This window comes from Mixophyes fleayi, chromosome 7, assembly GCF_038048845.1.
Source record: "Mixophyes fleayi isolate aMixFle1 chromosome 7, aMixFle1.hap1, whole genome shotgun sequence".
NCBI classification, from domain to species: Eukaryota; Metazoa; Chordata; class Amphibia; order Anura; family Limnodynastidae; genus Mixophyes; species Mixophyes fleayi.
The window spans coordinates 12,114,726-12,134,326 of record NC_134408.1 but is presented as its reverse complement, the minus strand read 5'-3'; the positions used below and the strand labels follow the sequence as shown (position 1 = coordinate 12,134,326).

The window sequence follows — 19,601 nt, the reverse complement described above, 5'->3', positions numbered from 1 at the left end:
CCATTGCAACCTAACTCCACCCATTTCCACAGCCATTGTAGCCTAACTTCACCCAACTCCGCAACCATTGCAACCTAACTCTATTTAAATCCGCAGCCATTGCAAGCGTTTGCTCCATCTGTTCCATAAATCCATGCTCTTTTGTAGGTGCCGCTACATTAACTCCTGCCTCTCCGGGAATTTAATTTTGAGCTCCGCTGCACTAATACAGTTAGAATTCAGAAAATGTTGAACTTTTTTTTATTCAACTTTAACAACGACGGTATAATAATGCCAGTTACGTTACATGAAAAATGAAACATTTTTCTAAAAACAATCTGTGCTTCAGAATAGCTGCTTCACAGTCTTACTATTACATTGTTTTTTGTTTTTACTGTTCTAACCTAACTATTGCTAGTTTCTATGGATGACTCAAGTGTATTTATTTATTCATCACATTTTAGAAACTTGAAAAATAAGATCACATTTTTTTCATTACAATTTGTGCCTCTCCCACCTCCTATAATCCTTTATTTTATATATAACTTTATATATTTTGTTTCAACAAAGTTCAATAAATACATTAAATAGCAGTGATGGCATGAACAATGCCACAAACAGTATTGCTACAAGACTAGGTACAGTATTTGTCACATTGTGATAGAACGTGATATAAATTCTTTTTATGTCGTCTATAGACGGTGCCGACTTCTGCCAATAATTGTATTTCGTACCATCTGTGTCCACAGTCTGTGACTTGTCAGTACATGATGAAATACTGTTATGTCCCGATAGAAACACCAGAATCGGTCACTGTGTGATGACCATCTTCATATACAAACATCCAGTTTTGTGACACAAAATGACACAATGTGGAGCTGTAACAGACCACACACCATCCACCAGTTATGCTTTCATGTCCTTCATGGTTTTAAGTTTGTAACAAGCTGGTCAAGTTTGAGTATAAGGATCCAGTCGCCGATACAGATCATTCATATTGCGTTGTCATGCCTGGGAGGTGAGATCAAAATGCAGAACAGAAAATAGGTAAGATGGGGGTGGGGGGTGGTATTGAGAATTACCCAGAAATCCAGCTCACATCTCAGTGATCACTGTCTCATCAAATGCCCGGAAGCCCCAGTCCTGGTATGTTCGAGACCAGTTGTTCTTCTTTGGTTCTGGAAAATGTGAGATGACAAAATCAAACATTAAACACTATCGGTCGGAGTTCTTTTGCCTCCCTCTCCCTGTCGGAGTTCTTTTGTCTCCCTCTCCCTGTCGGAGTTCTTTTGTCTCCCATTCCCTGTCAGAGTTCTTTTGTCTCCCTCTCCCTGTCTGACTTCTTTTGCCTCCCTCTCCCTGTCTGACTTCTTTTGCCTCCCTCTCCCTGTCCGAGTTCTTTTGCCTCCCTCTCCCTGTCGTAGCTCTTTTGTCTACCATTCCCAGTCGGAGTTCTTTTGCCTCCCTCCCTCTGTCTGAGTTCTTTTTCCTCCCTCTCCCTGTCGGAGTTCTTTTGCCTCTCTCTCCCTGTCGGAGTTCTATTCTCTCCCTCTCCCTGTTGGAGTTCTATTGTCTCCCTCTCCCTGTCTGACTTCTTTTGCCTCCCTCTCCCCGTCGGAGCTCTTTTGCTTCCCCTCTCCCTGTCGGAATTCTTTTTCCTCCCTCTCCCTGTCGGAGTTCTTTTGCCTCTCTCTCTCTCTGTCTGAGTTCTATTCTCTCCCTGTTGGAGTTCTATTGTCTCCCTCTCCCTGTCTGACTTCTTTTGCCTCCCTCTCCCTGTCGGAGCTCTTTTGCTTCCCTCTCCCTGTCGGAGTTCTTTTCCTCCCTCTCCGATGGAGTTCTTTTTCCTCCCTCTCCCTGTCGGAGTTCTTTTGTCTCCCTCTCCCTGTTGGAGTTATTTTGTCTCTCTGTTGGTGATACATATACAAGTAGGGTGGTCATTTTAATTATTGTTTCATTATTTTTAGATCTACCCATCTAGAAACCATTGATTTACACTTTTACAGGAGAAAGTTTTTTCCCCCTACATGTTGCCATCTCCAGAAGTTTATGCCTCAGGTTGCCAATAATAGGAGTACCCGTCTGTCTTGGACAAACGGATGGATTTATCAAACCTTCTAAAAAGGAAAAGTGGAGGTGTTGCCCTTAGCAACCAATCTAGCTATCATTTATCTAGTACAGCCTACAAAATGATAGCTAGAATCTGATTGGCTGTTATGGGCAACATCTCTCCACCCTGTGATATTAACGCTGATCTCTGATCTCTTCCTCTTTACATAAAGCTACAGATTTTAATACATTTTGTTTCCTTACTGGAAAACAACTTGTGACTTTAAGGCCATTATTGATGCTGTGTGCAGAAGTACTGTATTTATATGGCCTAATGGACAAGTCAACAACAGGCGGTGTTAGCCAATCAAATCTAGCACAGCACTGTACCAGCCCATGGTGGACTGACACTGTATATATTGTAAATACAGTGACTGTAGTTGTTTGGACTACTCCAATATGTTACAAGGATGAAACCTCATGCTTATTGTGCGAACACCAGTGATTGGCTGTACCAGATCTATGGTGTGTAGACGCGTGATTGGGAGATGTGTTTCAACGCCTTTAGTGATAAGTGCTTAAAATATGACCATACAAATGTCAATAGAGGATTTGTGTTGTGTCTTATTTGCTTAAAAAAAAAATTGTACCACAAAAAATATATAGACCAACTAGCGGTACCTATCTATAAAAGAAAATAAACATAATTAATCTTTGCTTAATTTTTATAGTTCAGTAAGAGGTACTGGAATATAAATTATCTGTAGGGAGCCTTAAATGTCTGCGCACTCATAGGTAACACCGGAAGCAAGAACCGCCACTCAACTGCCAACCAAGCAGAAATAAAATGTAAAAAAAAAATCTGAAAATAAATTTGCATCAATGAATTCATTTTTAATTATTATTATCTAAGATATATGTAATTAATAATAATATTATATCCTGCTATAAGGGTCTTCTGAAAATACCATAATTGTAAGAAAATACCAAAAATTATAGATGTACTATGCTTATTAGTGTAAATCAGATAAGTTGTGTGTTTTGTGTGTTTGGGTCTGTGGGAACGTGAGTGTGGGTGAGTTTAACAGTAAAACATTTTGGGGGGGTTTAGCTGACCTTCAATTTATTAATCCCACAATTAGCAAAAACATTTTTTAATATATGTTAAATAATATATACTATATTATTTTTTTGTCAACTTTGCTGGACCCATGCTCTCAATAATATTAGGTGGCTGTGAACTCTTTAATTTGATTCATCAAAAGTTATTAACATATCACAGTGATACTCTTTAAAGGACCACTCACGGTGGCTCAGTGGTTAGCACTTCTGCCTTACAGCACTGGAGTCATGAGTTCAATTCCCAACCATGGCCTTATCTGTGAGGAGTTTGTATGGTCTCCCCGTGTGGGACAGGGGGCATGGCCACGTCATAAAGGGGGCACTAGGCTGCTCATTTTATACCTCCCTTCCCCCCAACAATCCCACCCACAATCATGTCCGCGGGCAGGACAGAGCACTGACATTGGGACAGTTGGGAGATATGCCATCATTGCCAACTTTTCCTAATTATCTAAGTACATATTGGGTTATGCCATGTAATTCCACCTAAATCCTATATAATGCAATTAAATATAAAAAAATACATACATTCATATATATAACATTTACTAGTAAACAAAAGTCTTAGATGTCATAAAACATATTGAATAAAATGTAAAAAAAATAATTGTGTACTCTTGATGTATCTGTTATACTGATTACTAATAATTAAAAATAACATTATGTATGTTGCTGATAGTTCTGCTCTGATTTCCTCCACTTTCTGTTTCGTCTACATAAAGCCTATATCCTTCCTACATTGCGAGACACATCGACATATCTCTTAAAGAAGCAAATAAACAGACAGACACATTTGCACGTTGATATATGTATGCATGATTGAATACATTAAAATGATGTAATGATTTAATCACATCGACACATGTGTACATGTAAACAAACATCACAACTTATATGTCCACAATAATGACACAAACTAGTTTATTCAACAAAAACGAAGCATAGTCGAGTTAAAATTTTCAATGAAGAGATTGTTTTGAACAGGTTTCAGTTGTACATAACACAAGAGTACACGGATGTAAGTGTTTTGTTTTTCATAAATAGGCTGTTATTATATTCCTGTAGGATAATTACTGGAGGTAGTGTGTTTTAGAGTTTTGAACAATTCAAACAAATCAGCCTTTGCTACACTTATAAAGATACATTGTTGAAGTTCAGTAAATAAGAAATACAAATTTTGTTTCCTATAGACATCACAATTTCCCAGTTTCGCTCAATCTATGTGAAACAGAGAAGAAAGAGGAGATGTCTTAATAGAGTAGTAAGCACAATAATTGGGTGGTATGTTCATAAAAGAGTATTTTTTTTCAACATTCGCTGAAAACAGCTTTAAGTGCTTGTAAGGTTGTCATTAGAGATGTTCACTGACCCCCGTGTTTTGGATCTGGACTAACTTTGTGTTTTGTTTTTGGCCCTCGCGTTTTTTGGATCCCTATCTTTTTTCTAAAATCACATAATTTGGCTCTTTTTTTCTTCCTACATTATTATTAACCTCAATAACATTAATTTCCAGTCCTTTCCAGTCAATTTTTGTCAAGTATCAAGAACACTGCTACCCCTCTTGTTTCTGTATGAGTAATGGCACTGAGCAATGGCACTGGAGACTGGAGAGTGACAAGAACACAGCTACCTCTGTTTCTGTGTGAGCAATGGCACTGAGCAATGGAACTGGAGAGTGACAAGAACACTGCTACCCCTGTTTCTGTGTGAGCAATGGCACTGAGCAATGTCACTGGAGAATGGAGAGTGACAGGAACACTGCTATCCCTGTTTCTGTGTGAGTAATGGTACTGAGCAATGTCACTGGAGACTGGAGAGTGACAGGAACACTGCTACCCCTGTTTCTGTGTGAGCAATGGCACTGAGCAGTGTCACTGGAGAATGGAGAGTAACAAGAACACTGCTAACCCTGGTTCTGTGTGAGCAATGGCACTGAGCAATGTCACTGGAGAATGGAGAGTGACAGGAACACTGCTACCCCTGTTTCTGTGTGAGCAATGGCACTGAGCAGTGTCACTGGAGAATGGAGAGTAACAAGAACACTGCTAACCCTGGTTCTGTGTGAGCAGTGGCACTGGATCTCCTGGGGAGGGAGGTACTTATGGAATCCAAACCCTGCGAGATCCGACAACACAACAATGGTATTTTGCCTTGATTGAGATCCGAGGACGCATGAAAGTACCGATCCCCTATGTTCGGTGGGCTCGATTTTCAGAAAACCGAGCCCGAGCATCTACAGTTCTCATGGTTTTAAATAATTTTTTCTATTGAGCTGTTTACATGGGTGAGCATTAAAATGTACGGTTGGTTGCAGCATTCTTTTTAAAGTTGGGTTGTCTTTGTGTGATATGTCAAACATTTTGCTGCCTATATTAATTAGTCTTAAGAAAAATGTAAAAGTAAAATTGAAAGGATGTGTTATAAAACACAACAAACAATTGACGATTCTGTACGCAGCAGCTTGAAAATGCAACTACATTGTAAATGCCATTTTAATATAGGAACAAGCATGCAGCCAATATTTTTTTAAAAACGCTCACGTAATTAACCCTTAATTGGCATCGCACTGGAGTCACAGTTGCCTCATGTGCTAATATTAATGCTCAGATGCTCGGATTGTCTACACATTGCCCTGGTGCCTTCTATTTCAGACCTGCCCATTCATTGGCACACACGAGTTGGATGGGCTGAAACACTCTGCGCCACTGTTAACACTTTAATGTTGATAATCTACATATTGTTCTATTCCGCCCCTCCTGCTTCCGTTTAATCTCTCACATGTAACCATTTATGAACAGTGAACACAACAGTTGCTCTCACCCTAGTCAAAATCACTTCATAATACACATCTGGAGTAAAAAAAAATGTTTCTGTACACAATAAATGTAATATTAGAGTTTATATTTACAATTAAATGAGGTAGATATTAGATTATTTTAGCCCGTTTACACACTAAAAAGTATGTTTTTCTTTTATATAATGTGATCCTGCTTACAATCACCAGGTAGGTATTTGATACTTAGGGGTATATTTACTAAACTGCGGGTTTGAAAAAGTGGAGATGTTGCCTATAGCAACCAATCAGATTCTAGCTGTCATTTTGTAGAATGCACTAAATAAATGAAAGCTAGGATCTGATTGGTTGCTATAGGCAACATCTCCACTTTTCCAAACCCGCAGTTTGCTAAATCTAGCGCTTAGTTTGACCATTGTCTCCTATTACACCTATAAAGTGGTGGGACCACCATATCGTAGGACATATTCTCTACAAATCTCATTCACTCCTAGCATGGAAGAGGTTGAAGGCATTTTGGTGCCATCACTCAGGCTATGATATCAAGCAGCCCTCCATATCCATCTGGGCCTCCCATGTAAGTGCTTATGGGACATTTAGAGTATTTACCGGCCACTTTCAGAGGCTTTGAGCTGCTCTCTGCGAGGATCCGGCCCTCGTTCTCGGTGAAGGAACAGGTAAACACGGCTCCGGAATCCTCACACGTTGGGCAGAAGGTGAGGAAGGAGCAGATCTGCCCGGGCGACTTGTTCTCCGTGACCTGGTAACTGATGTCCTGATCCTTTAAGATCACCGTCCGCTCCTCGTTCAAGCATTTCTCCCACATAAATCTGATGTCACGGGGGACGTTCCCCTTCATGGCGCAGCTGAGGGTTAACTTCTCCCCCTCGTTACACATCTCAGGGACACAAACTTCAGACACAGAGTAGAACCCGTAATTATCTGGCGAGAAAAATAACGGTAGAAGTAAGAAAAACAAACTGTTATGGATCATTTCTGGGTCAGATTGACGTATAAGGTTTCCCATTGATAATCAGAATTTACACAACTATCGATCAATCCAAAAATAAACATTACAGCGCAAACATTACAGATCAATTAATTCCCCACTTTCAGCCTGAAAAAAAAATCTGTCAAAAACCATAATATTCATAGTTTAACCATACACATCCTTATTATAATTATCTTACATGAAAAATAGTTTATTGATACAACAGAATTTGCTATACACTTATATACATTATAAGTTATTCTAATCTGTGTAATGCATATAATTGATATAAACATATTAGTTGATTACATGCAGTCTAGACCAAACCGCATGGTAAAACTGGAAGTGTGCAGGGAAAAATCCTCTGCAGACCCCACAAAACCAGGAACACCAGCTAAATGTTCCCCACCCCTGGAAACTTATTTAAATAACCTGTCCCACAGAACAAAATCTATTTTTTTGTCATGTGGGTAAATACATGGCGTACACCTGTATTTAGCCCCATCCTACCCTGCTTCTCCCATTAGAACATCCTACATTTTGCACAACAGTGGATGACACAATTTTTATTTGCAAAAAGAACCAGGTGCAAACAGCATTTTCCCATGGGAGTTATACTTTTGCTATTTCCTAAATGGCTTTGAACGGATGGAATTTTACGCATATATTAGTGAATGTTACCAGGTGCTTGTTCATTTGGGAGTCACTTGTACTGATAGAGGGAAAATCAGAAACATAGGGGCAGCACGGTGGCTCAGTGGTTACCACCTCTGCCTCACAGCACTGGGGTCATGAGTTCAGTTCCCAACCATGGCCTTATCTGTGTGGAGTTTGTATGTTCTCCCCGTGTTTGCATGGGTTTCCTCCAGGTGCTCCGGTTTCCTCCCACACTCCAAAAATATACTGGTAGGTTAATTGGCTGCTATCAAAAATTGACCCTAGTCTGTGTGTGTGTGTTAGGGGACTTAGACTGTAAGCTCCAATGGGGCAGGGCCTGATGTGAATGAGTTCTCTGTACAGCGCTACGGAATCAGTGGCGCTATATAAATAAATGGTGATGATGATGATAGAAGTAAAACATTAAGAAGAACAATTTCTTCCCTTGACCTGTTCCTCTTCTTTTCTTACCAAGTACAGTTCCAGAATATTTTTTCTCCTGTAGAATTTTGCCGGCTTTCATGAAGCGGCAGATAAACTCCGCCCCTTCGTGCTGCTCCTTGCGCACCTGGAAGCAGAGGATGGAGCAAAGCGAGTGGCGGATTCCACCCACAAATGTGCTCTTCAGGATGTTCCAACAGGTGTAAGAGTCCTGCTCCTGCAGCTCTCTGTAGTCCCCGGCTGAGTGGAGGGACCCTCTCTCCTTTATCTCGATCTCCTTCTCCCCTTGTCGGACCAGCCACACTGCAGTGATGGTCTTGGGGTACCGGCCTGCGATGTTGCACTTCAGGACGGCGATACTACCCTCAGTCCAGTCCTTGCACATCGACACATCAGTCACTACAAGGGCACGGAGAAAAAAAATGATACTGTTAGCTGGCATTTTCCCACGGTCCCAGGGGAAACAGGATCTACACACTGACACATTTCCTACAGAATTAATTGAAATACTTGAAATTATCTACAAATCCCGGATTTGCCACTGCATTGATGGTAAATAATGTAATCCTGAAGAGCGCAGACATTTTTTTTAATGTAGGACCCCTTGTGTCATTTTTACATTATTCTGACACCCCAAATCCATACTTGTCTACCCTACTGGAATTTCCAGAAAGCTCCTGAATTTCATCCCAGACACCCTACCGGATCCGGGGAGGGGGGTCAGGCTTAATGAAACGATTCACCTAATAGGCCTTGTCCCCAGGGTCTCTAGGAGGGGACGTTATAAAAGTTGGCAAGTATGCCCAAATCTCTGTGTGGCATTATTCTAGAACTCCAAAAGTGCCACGTTCCAGTAGATTGTACGGCATATCTGTCAGAGGACCCCAAAAACATGTTCTGAGTCTCCGACCCACATGTTGCACCCCTCTGCCTTACTCATCTCTACACTCCAGCATTGAGCTTGCACTATCCCCCTTTTAAAATTAACCTTAACTTTGTCAAATCTCTGCTCAATCTGTCCCAATACATTTCTTAACGCTCACCCGTCATCTACCCACACTGAAGCCATTGTATGGCCTTAACCAGGCCTAGCCAACCTGTGGCTCTTCAGGTGATATGAAACTACAGTCCCAGCATGCTTTGCCAGCTATGGGCTGATTATCAGCTGGTTAACGGCTGGCAAAGGTTGCTGGGGCTTGTAGTTTATTTACCTGTAGAGGCACAGGCATGGCACGAACCAATAGTTAACCATACAGTCAGTTCAATAAGAGCCGGTGACATCACTGAAGCGTAGTGTGTGACATCACTAATTCCTAGTGAGATGATTTTAGTGATGCCCTTATAACTGCTGCCTACACTGCCTGTAGGCTACATGTAGGAATAAACTGGATAAACCCATTATTGTCTCACTTTTTGATTTCCGTGCCTTACCTTGTTTGCAGAAAATTTGAATTCCGATTACCAGTAAAAAGCCAGAAATCGCTGTAATCCATAATGCTTTTGGTACATAAGTGTCAACTGCAAGGACAGACAGACAATGGTTAAAAATTTCACATACATGCACCAACATACTGCCCTCTTGACAATTAAAGCAGTCAAATAAAATATGCTTTGTATCTGCAAAAGGACCAAACGTTTATGCAATGTTAAATTTATTAATAATAATAATAATAATAGTAATAATAGTGAATGCTGGTAGACTTAACATACTTTGTCTGGTAACACATGCACAAGTTAGATTTTGCGTTGCAGGGCACAGTTATTATACGGACAGCACGGTGGCTCAGTGGTTAGAACTTCTGCCTTACAGCACTGGGGTCATAAGTTCAATTCCCAACCATGGCCTTATCTGTGTGGAGTTTGTATGTTCTCCCTGTGTTTGCATTGGTTACCTCTGGGTGCTCCGGTTTCCTCCCACACGCCAAAAACATACTGGTAGGTTAATTGGCTGCTAACAAATTGACCCTAGTCTCTCTCTGTCTGTATGTTAGGGAATTTAGACTGTAAGCTCCAATGGGGCAGGGACTGGTATGAGTGAGTTCTCTGTACAGCGCTGCGGAATTAGTGGCGCTATATAAATAAATAATAATAATAATTACAAGGTATTTATGGATGTAAGCTCTTATGAGCAGGGCCCCCTCCCCTCCTGTCTCCATACCGGTTCTTCCGCTCTGTCTTTACTCCATATGTCTTCCTGGAGTTCCTGAAGCATTGGTACTTTGTGTTTATTGTTCTGTACTTTGTCACCCTTTTTTGTACTACTGTTTGTACTGTGTACAGCGCTGCGGAAACCTTGTGGCGCCCAACAAATAAAGGATAATAATAATAATAATAATATTTTAGGAAAAAAACTAGAAATGAATGAAGGGCGTGGTCCTAAAGTGGTGGCGGAGTGGGCTGCACAATGATGTTTTGTGCTCTTTTAACCATGCATGTTTTCAGATGAACCTGCAATGCTGCAAAATAGTCCTGGGTGCAGTTCCAAAAACCAGTATGTTCCCTATTATGCACAAGTGTATACTAGGCTCATTTGCACAAATGTATTGTGCCCGGACATATTTGGGGGTTTGTTACTGTCCACACGCCACACAAGCTTGTCTACGCTCTGTATCTTATAATGTAAGCCGTGTCCAGGTGTTGACACGGCGTGCGATCCAAGGGGGGAACTATAGGGAGTTCAGCAGCTACAAGGCCCAGAGGTGAGGTGGGCTCTGCAATGCCAGGTTGCTCCCCCCCCCCCACAGCACCACTTTCCCCCCAAATACCCCTCAAAACAACAGAGCAGAAGCCTCTTCTGAGTAGTGTGTGTTTGACCTCGTACACTCAGAAAAGACCTCTGCTCTGCTTCACTGAGAGCAGAGGTGGGGGTGCGGGGAAGTGAGAAAAGAACAGCATCTCCAGGCCCCTACCCAAATTTTGCTATGGTGCTCGGCAATGCACAGTACCACCCCTGACCAATGTTAATCACAAGCCGCAGATAGAAGAGAGACAACTGGACAGAGGGGGCTGTCCAGGGGCACAATCAATTTGTAAGTAACAGCAGGTGATCGAAAGGGAACTCAAATATACTTTGTTGCTGGCTAACAGCAGTGTGCCGGGATTTTTGGGGGTGTATAGTGTGCAAGGTGGAATAAGTGGTAGGGTAAAAAAAATAGACTTCATTAGTAATAAAAACTCAAATAAGGAAGGCCAGGGAGAATTTAAGAAAGCTAAAACAATGTTTTGCATGTTGACTTTGAGGTCATATAGAGTTGGACTCATTTTTTGTTTCGAATGTACAGGTCAAAATTTTGCCACAAAAACTTAAGTGTGTATGTTGAGTTGACGTATCACACAGCAGTAGCACACACTTACACCCTACGTAGAAATGCAGCTTAACAGTCTTAGATATAAATGCAACAGTCCCATTACCCTATATGTACTGTGACAGAGTCACTGGAAGGAGGCTAAATGGCAGAGGTATGTGTCCCAGACTTCCAGCATTGTGTACGTTAAAACACCAGGGAGAATGTGTAGATGTGTGTGTAAAGCTTCCCACAGGGTATTTCCCTGCGCTAACAAAACATGGTAAGGGTTATGTATGGAGAAAGAGAAGGATGGGCTCCATACGTAAGGCCCAGTCCGGGTCTTCTGGTCTGCCAGTCTCTAAACAGACTGATCAAGAGATGCACCTGTGATGTGCCTGTGAAAAGGCAGCTAGAAGATGCAGTGATTGTCTCAGACCTGGGAGGGGGTGAGTTGCCTCCTGAGAGACTCTGCTGTGTTGAGCAATAATATGTTGACTGTGTATTTGGACACAAGGTCCAACACCTGAGAGAGGGTCTTGATAAAATGTATTAGATAGTAGCCAGACGGATAGGATTTTGTTTATGTGTTGTTTTGTTTGCAAGCTGGTGAATAAAACTAGCTGTGTCTGTCATCCTGAAACCTCTGGACTGGTGTGGTTTACTGCTGCTGTTCATCGCATCTTCCCCTGGAGATAGTACCTATCCCCCGGATTATACTACAGTACACAATATAGTATAATAAGGAAAGAAGAATCACATTTTCCATATAAAATTTAGTTAAATACAAAAACATCCACATCCAACATTTACCGCTTTATAAACCCCATGGGATTCTACTTTCCTGCAGTAGGACAAATGGAAATGACAAATAAGAAATCCACATAATACAACCATAAAACTAAAGAATTAAGTAATATCAGCTGGATGGCTCAATACGCAAACAACCAATCACAAGTGGCTAGATAGCGCTGCTAATAGTCATCATCATCATCACTACGTATCTTTACCACAGGCTTCCGTACCTGCAAAAGATACACCTCCAACAAAGCGTATCTGGAGATACGACCAAGACTCATTAGCTTGTCCGTCATCAAATGCTTGCCCGACCCTATTCCACCTCTCCCCAAGTCTCCACAAGTCTAAGATACGGTCAAGTCTATGTACATTTAATATTCATTTAGATGCTCATGGAGATACATCCGAATCTAAAGAAGGCTCTTTATTACTTTTAACTGTCTTATTAACATAAAAGGTTTTCCCAGAACCAGTTAACTTACCCAAGAACCTCAGCCTCTCTGTTGAACCCCCAGGAACCGTAGGGTGGTAGACAGTACAAGAGTAGTCGACATTGCTATCCGAGTATGTCACATTGGTCCGGTAAGTAGCCTCAAGGGTGTAGGTGCCATTGGTGTTCCTCCATTTATTGGTTCTGTACCCTAGGAGCTGGCCATCTCTTTTTATTGCAAGGCTGAGATCATCGGGGTAGAACCCTGACGCCAGGCAGATTAAGGAGGAAATCTTTTGACCTTTGTCTGATAGGTAGAAGGAGACCTCTGGCCGAACTGGAAGACAATTCGATGGAAATGTTCTTTGTTGTTACTTCGACAAATGGTTGAGAAACCCAGAGAAATGTACAAAACTTTTGTAATTCAAACCCGTGACTACAAATATTATAAATTTGACCTTGTCTTAAAAACTATGGTGCAGGAGACCAGCTGAATGCTGTCCTGTTTTTATAGATTTAATCTTGCCAAATATTAAAGAATATCTTCATTCCTATACGTTCCATAATATTTCAAGCATTTTAATAATAGGATAGCAGTGTTATAAGAGATAACTAGTGCTGTTTCGGTAACGAGGATGATAGAAGTCATCCGTAGTTCCATGACCTGCACTCAGCCTATGTCTCATACATTTAAATGGTCATGGTACTCCTTGGGGATTAGAATATCCTTATAATATACAGTAATATACACAATATTCCTCATATCAACTCTCCGAGCATTAGTACTGATCTATTAGCTTTTTTTTAAATGTAGAGTATGAGAACACATACTATTGTCTTTCATGAATCAAGTCAACAGTCTCACAGGTATATATTATGGGTTACAAGGCCCACCGAAGCAGCTGAGGACTCACCTCCGAAGGTCAGATGGAATGTTTTCTTGAGTGTGTGAGGAAATATCTTTTGCATAACTTGGCAGGAGTAACGAGCCTTATCGTCCCCGAGGACAGGAGTAAAGCAGAAGGAGCTTTGAACTTGAAATCCTTGACTTATAGTCCCTTCCAGCACATGTGGCGCCGAGGTGCTGAGGACCACTCCGTTTTTCACCCACTGGAACATCACTTCAGCAGACGACAGGTTGCTGGCTGAGCAACGTAATTCGTTAGACTGGTTCATGATCACCGTGGTTCCGTCCACACTCATGTGGTGGTGATCTGAGGACAAGACATGAGTTAAGTGGATAAGCCTGTTGAGAATAAAGCATACATCTATATACTAGAGATGTTCACTGACCCCCATGTTTTGGTTTTGGTTTTTGATCTGAATTAACTTTGTGTTTTGGTTTTGGCAAAACCGCCCTCGTGTGTTTTGGTTTTGGATCCCTATTTTTTTTCTAAAATCCCTATTTTCTTTTTAAAATCACATAATTTGGCTCTTTTTTTTTTATATTATTATTAACCTTAATAACATTGATTTCCAGTCATTTCCAGTCAATTTTTGTTAAGTGACAAGAACACTGCTACCCCTCCTGTTTCTGTATCAGCAATGGCACTGAGCAATGGCACTGGAGACTGGGGAGTGACAAGAACACTGCTACCCCTCCTGTTTCTGTGTGAGCAACGGCACTGAGCAATGTTGCTGGAGAATGGAGAGTGACAAGAACACTGCTAACCCTGTTTCTGTGTGAGCAATGCCACTGAGCAATGTCACTAGAGAATGGAGAGCGACAAGAACACTGCTACCCCTGTTTCTGTGTGAGAAATGGTGCTTGATCTCCTGGGGAGGGGAGGTATTTGAGGAAACCAAAACCCGCGAGATCCGCAACGATGAAGTTTTGCCTCGATTCAGATCCGAGGAAGCGCCAAAGTACCATGCCGGCTCGCCAGCCTACTCGGATCCCCTAAGTTCAGGTGGGCTCGGTTTACAGAGCATATTTAACGCACAGTTGCCTACTCTCTGGGAGACCTCCCGGAAGAGAAGGGCAACCTCCCGGTTCTCGCCCCCCCAAAAGATAAGTGGTGGGGGCGGTGTTTAATTATGCAAATATCACATAATCTTAACCCCACCCCCTCCTGTAATTGGCCAAAATTGTGACAATCATTTAGGGGACGAGGCCAAAATGATGATTCATCAAGCTCCGCCCCCGAACGCCCACCTCCCCCAGGATCTCTGTGAAGCCAACGAGGAAAATTTGGCAAGTATGTGAGAAATAGGCCCTGAGGTTTCTCAGATATAGAAAAACAGAACATAAATTGCTTTCTGGGATTTAATGGAAGCATTATAACTTTATGAGACACAATACCCTATTTCATCAGATAGACACGTGACTCTCACCTTTAACAATCAAGGTGATACTCTGCGTCCCCTGTTCGGACGCCAGTCGGATATTACAGGAGTACAGGCCGGCATCCTCCTGTGTGACATTAGGGAGAGACAGCGACGCGTCTCCCTGTGCCAGGAGCTCCTCCGTGATCTCGGCCCCGGGTCTGAAAGCGATGATCTTGTCCACGTATGATAAGACTTTCTTCCCTTCATTCTTCCAAACCACGTGCACCTGGGCAGGATCCACCGGGGTCACTCCTGAAGTGAACTTGCACTGTAGGATGGCGGTGGCTTCGGTCTCAGTAACCACAGGAACAGGGGAGGTAGTGACCTGCAGCTGGGCACCTGAGGGGCACAGACATTGGGCTGTAAGTTCTAGTGTAGCGGTCAGTTGCTTATAGTGCAGTATTTACAACTTACTGTGCACCGAAACCACTGGCTCATCTGCTGCATCTTCACGGGATGCCTGACAGACTGTAAGCAGTGCTTTTTTTGTTTAATTAATTAGTGCAAAACAGAAATACTTAACTAGTGTTATAAAAAGGATACATTTAAAAAAATATTTAAAGGGTAAATCCTACAAAAAAATATTTTCCCCCAACATTCCCCGTCTAGAAAACTTGGGAGCATATGATGAAGATTGATAGCAAAAAGGTGATCTGGCCTTAAAGAGACAGACATACAAATCTGGATAATGTCACTGTTAGGGGCTTTGCTCACAGGTGGTCACCAGGAAGTGAAGACAGTGTGAGTGGAACTCAGAACGGTGATCTACTGGTTGCCTATACTAGGCCTGGAAAACATGTGGCTCTCCAACCCCAAACCCGGTCTGCTGGGACTTGTAGTTTCCCGGAGAGCCACAAATTATCTAGGCCTAGATCTAAACTCACTGCACTGCTTCCAAACGCTGGACGGACCCCAAACACATCTTGTTGTCCTGTTGGTCCTTCCATCATGCAATGAACATAGACAAAGCATCACGCAAGTGACATGAATATATAGAAATATATAGCCTTATATTTTTACAGTAGTGATGTCACTCCGGTAAAATACAACTTATATTAGGTGAGTAGGAGTGTCATTTGTGACACATTGTGGAAGTGTTTAATCTTGTGTATTATAATGTACCCCATACTGTAAAACAGAAATCATATTAGAAGTAGAGATGATCACTGACCCCCATGAACTGGTTTTGGTTTTGGATCTGGATTAGCTTCGTGTTTGGGTTTTGGTAAAACCGCCCTCGTGTGTTTTGATTTTGGTTTTGTATTTTTTAGAAAAAATCCTAAAATATGCTAAAATCACATAGTTTTGCTCTTTTTTTGATCCTACATTATTATTAACCTCAATAACACTAATTTCAAGTCATTTGCAGTCAATTTTGACCACCTCACAGGTCACAATATTATTTTCATACACTTTCGGACAAATACTGCAGCGACCTGGCTGGATGGTAAGCGACAGAGCAATGACACAAACACACGGCAGTTCCTAGCACATCTAGGACACATTGGAACACAGCAGTAGCAGAAAAGAAAAAGGGGGTCCGCCCTCCCTCTCACCCCTTTGCTATGTTGGATCTTAAAAAGGAATTCAAAACTCGCAAGATCCGAGATCCGACGACGTCACTATGACGTTTTGCCTTGTTTTCAATTCCGAGGGCACGCAACAGTACCAAGCCCTCAGATCACCTAAGTTCGGGGGGTAAATGTATCAAGCTGAGAGTTTTCTGGCGGGTTTGAAAAGCCAATCAGATTCTAGCTATCATTTATTTAGAACATTCTACAAAATGATAGCTAGAATCTGATTGGTTGCTATAGGCAACATCTCCACTTTTCAAACCCACCGGAAAACTCTCAGCTTGATACATTTACCCCCTGGTGTGTTCAGTTCTCGATGAACCGAGCCTGAGCATCTCTAATTAGAAGTCATCTCGGAGTTGCACTACTTACGCTTCTAATCTCCTTCAACTTTACACTAGGAGGGTATATTATCCACATTATTTTGCGATCTGCTTACACTGCAAGCGTCTCCCAGGGGTAAAGACCTGGTTTGTCTCCTGGAGTCCCTCTAATTGATATAAGAGCTGCAGCTACTACACATCTATCACAGAACACACACAGCACGGTGTCTAACAGAATGATAAACGCTGTGCTGTTCTCTCATAGCTTGTCCCAGTTTGTACTGTGCCAGACGCTGATTTGTGTTCGGTATTTAAACCGACCAGGCCTCAGAAATCATTAAAACGTTTTAGGATTGCTGAATGACTGGAATGGCTTATTAATGGGATCCCCACAGGAATGGTTTCCTGGTGTGGATCTGACACAACGTAACAGAGGTGAACTATGGGAAGCAGATTCACCCACTCAGTCTGTGAATAAATACAACACCACTGACATTGTCAGCAACAAATGGAAAGAGCACAGGGCAACACAATGATGCTATCATAATAATCCAGTATGAGAATGACAGATAGCTGAAGAGCTACAGGTCCAAGCACGCAGATGTGTGGTACAGAGACACACAGATGTGTAGTATAGACACACACACACACACACACACACAGACGTGTAGTATGGACACACACACAGATGTGTAGTATAGACACACACAGATGTGTAGTATAGACACATACACACAGATGTGTGGTATATAGACACACACAGATGTGCAGTATAGACACACACAGACAGATGTGTGGTATAGAGACACACACAGATGTGTAGTATAGACACACACACACAGATGTGTGGTATAGAGACCCACACAGATGTGCAGTATAGACACACACACACACACAGATGTGTAGTATAGACACACACACACACACACACACACACACACACACACACACACACACACACACACAGATGTGTAGTATAGACACACACAGATGTGTAGTATAGACACACACACACACACAGATGTGTAGTATAGACACACACACACACACACACAGATGTGTAGTATAGACACACACACACACACACACACACACACAGATGTGTAGTATAGACACACACACACACACACACACACACACACACACACACACACACACACAGATGTGTAGTATAGACACACACAGATGTGTAGTATAGACACACACACACAGATGTGTAGTATAGACACACACACGTTGGATTACATTGTGATACACAGTGACAGATGCCTCTGGAGAGAGATGTTGCTGATGCTCCAGCGCTCTGTAACTATCTCATTCTGAAAACAGTCTGCATGCAAATACTACAGCACAATAGCACAAGGACAAATGCTGCAGCTCAGAACTACAGCTGGTGTTGGCTGGAGAATGATTGCATCCCGCACGTTGTGTCATCATCTGACAGCCATACTCACAGACAGCTGTCACCATCAGCAGCAGCAGGATGAAGAGCAGGGAGGACATGGTAATACAAAAATAAACAGAGGTGACCAGGGCCTCCCAAAACGTACTACAGGAGCTTGCCAGTCACACCACATCCATTTACATAGCCGTGTCTCCTCCTACTGGCAGACCACCCTCCAGAGATGTAAGTGGTGCAGGAATGCAAGCCCCTATCTCATGGACAGGCGTACTGCATCCATACTGAGGAGGGGGAGAAGGGAGACCAGCATGAAATGTGGATGAAGGTCTCCCAATGAGTGAGCTGCAGACCTTAGTTACTGCAGGAGGTTTATTGAATATGCAACTTTTCCTGTTGCCTTATTCAGAGCTGTATACACACAAGCTGAGTATCTGTATTCTTCAGGTAGGAAAGATTCACATCCAGTTTGTTACAACACATTAACGTGTTACTATCTTAGACGTGTGGATGACAAATGAACTATATTTTAGTTGCAAATGACACAGATTAGCTGCAGAACACTGAAAACAAACATACTGCTATTTATTTATCATTTTGTGTTTTATTTATATTTCAATATTTTAACAATAGTGTGTTACAATAACGTATGTGTTGTGATATTTGAAGCCACTTTTGTAAAGGAATGACAGCAGAATAATCACTAGATATGAGCATGTTTGAATATTAAAGTGAATCCCAGGGGATCTTTTTCATTTCCAGCTAAACTATATTTTACAACTAATCCATATTACATCTCCTTGATTTATTAGATTTAGCAAACATTCTAAAAAGGAAAATTCATGTGTTGGCTGTAGAAACCAATCAGATTCTGACTGTCATTTATCTAGTACATTCTATAAAATGATAGCTAGCATCTGATTGGTTGCTATGGGCAACATCTCCACTTTTATATATATTTTTTTTAGAAGGTTTAGTAAATATAGAGTTTTCCTCTCTGGGTCACTGTGGATCTTGTTACATATTCATCCAAGTGTCCTGATACAGTATTTAGGAATCACTGTAGTAAGACATTTATTAGACATAAGCACGGTGGCTCAGTGGTTAGCACTTCTGCCTCACAGCACTGGGGTCATGAGTTCAATTCCCGACCATGGCCTTATCTGTGTGGAGTTTGTATGTTCTTCCCGTGTTTGCGTGCGTTTTTCATGTCTGTATAATTATAAATAAATAGCTTATTATAAATAGTTATACCACAAAGAACTTCCCAGTGTGTGCCTATTAACACTATATGGAAGAAATATTGATATGCTAACATATCTATCTGATATTTATCTATTTTGTACTAATTTGACTAACGGAATTTATTCATTTAATATAAAGCCATAAATGAAGGGCATATCATCTGTATCCAACTTTAACTTATTGTGGA

At 41.7% G+C, this 19,601-nt stretch overlaps 1 protein-coding gene across 1 annotated transcript; it reads right to left on the bottom strand.

Annotated features, from left to right (window-relative positions):
* Window positions 1-223: 223 nt before the first annotated feature.
* LOC142097323 (uncharacterized) lies at window positions 224-18,510 on the bottom strand. The gene is made up of 8 exons (XM_075179055.1): window positions 18,225-18,510; window positions 14,880-15,212; window positions 13,460-13,759; window positions 12,598-12,882; window positions 9,465-9,551; window positions 8,064-8,432; window positions 6,554-6,886; window positions 224-1,157 (listed from the first exon to the last, which is right to left on the bottom strand). The coding sequence occupies exons 1-8, from the start codon at window positions 18,271-18,273 to the stop codon at window positions 1,075-1,077; spliced, it is 1,839 nt and encodes a 612-aa protein (XP_075035156.1). The 5' UTR covers window positions 18,274-18,510; the 3' UTR covers window positions 224-1,074.
* Window positions 18,511-19,601: the final 1,091 nt, after the last annotated feature.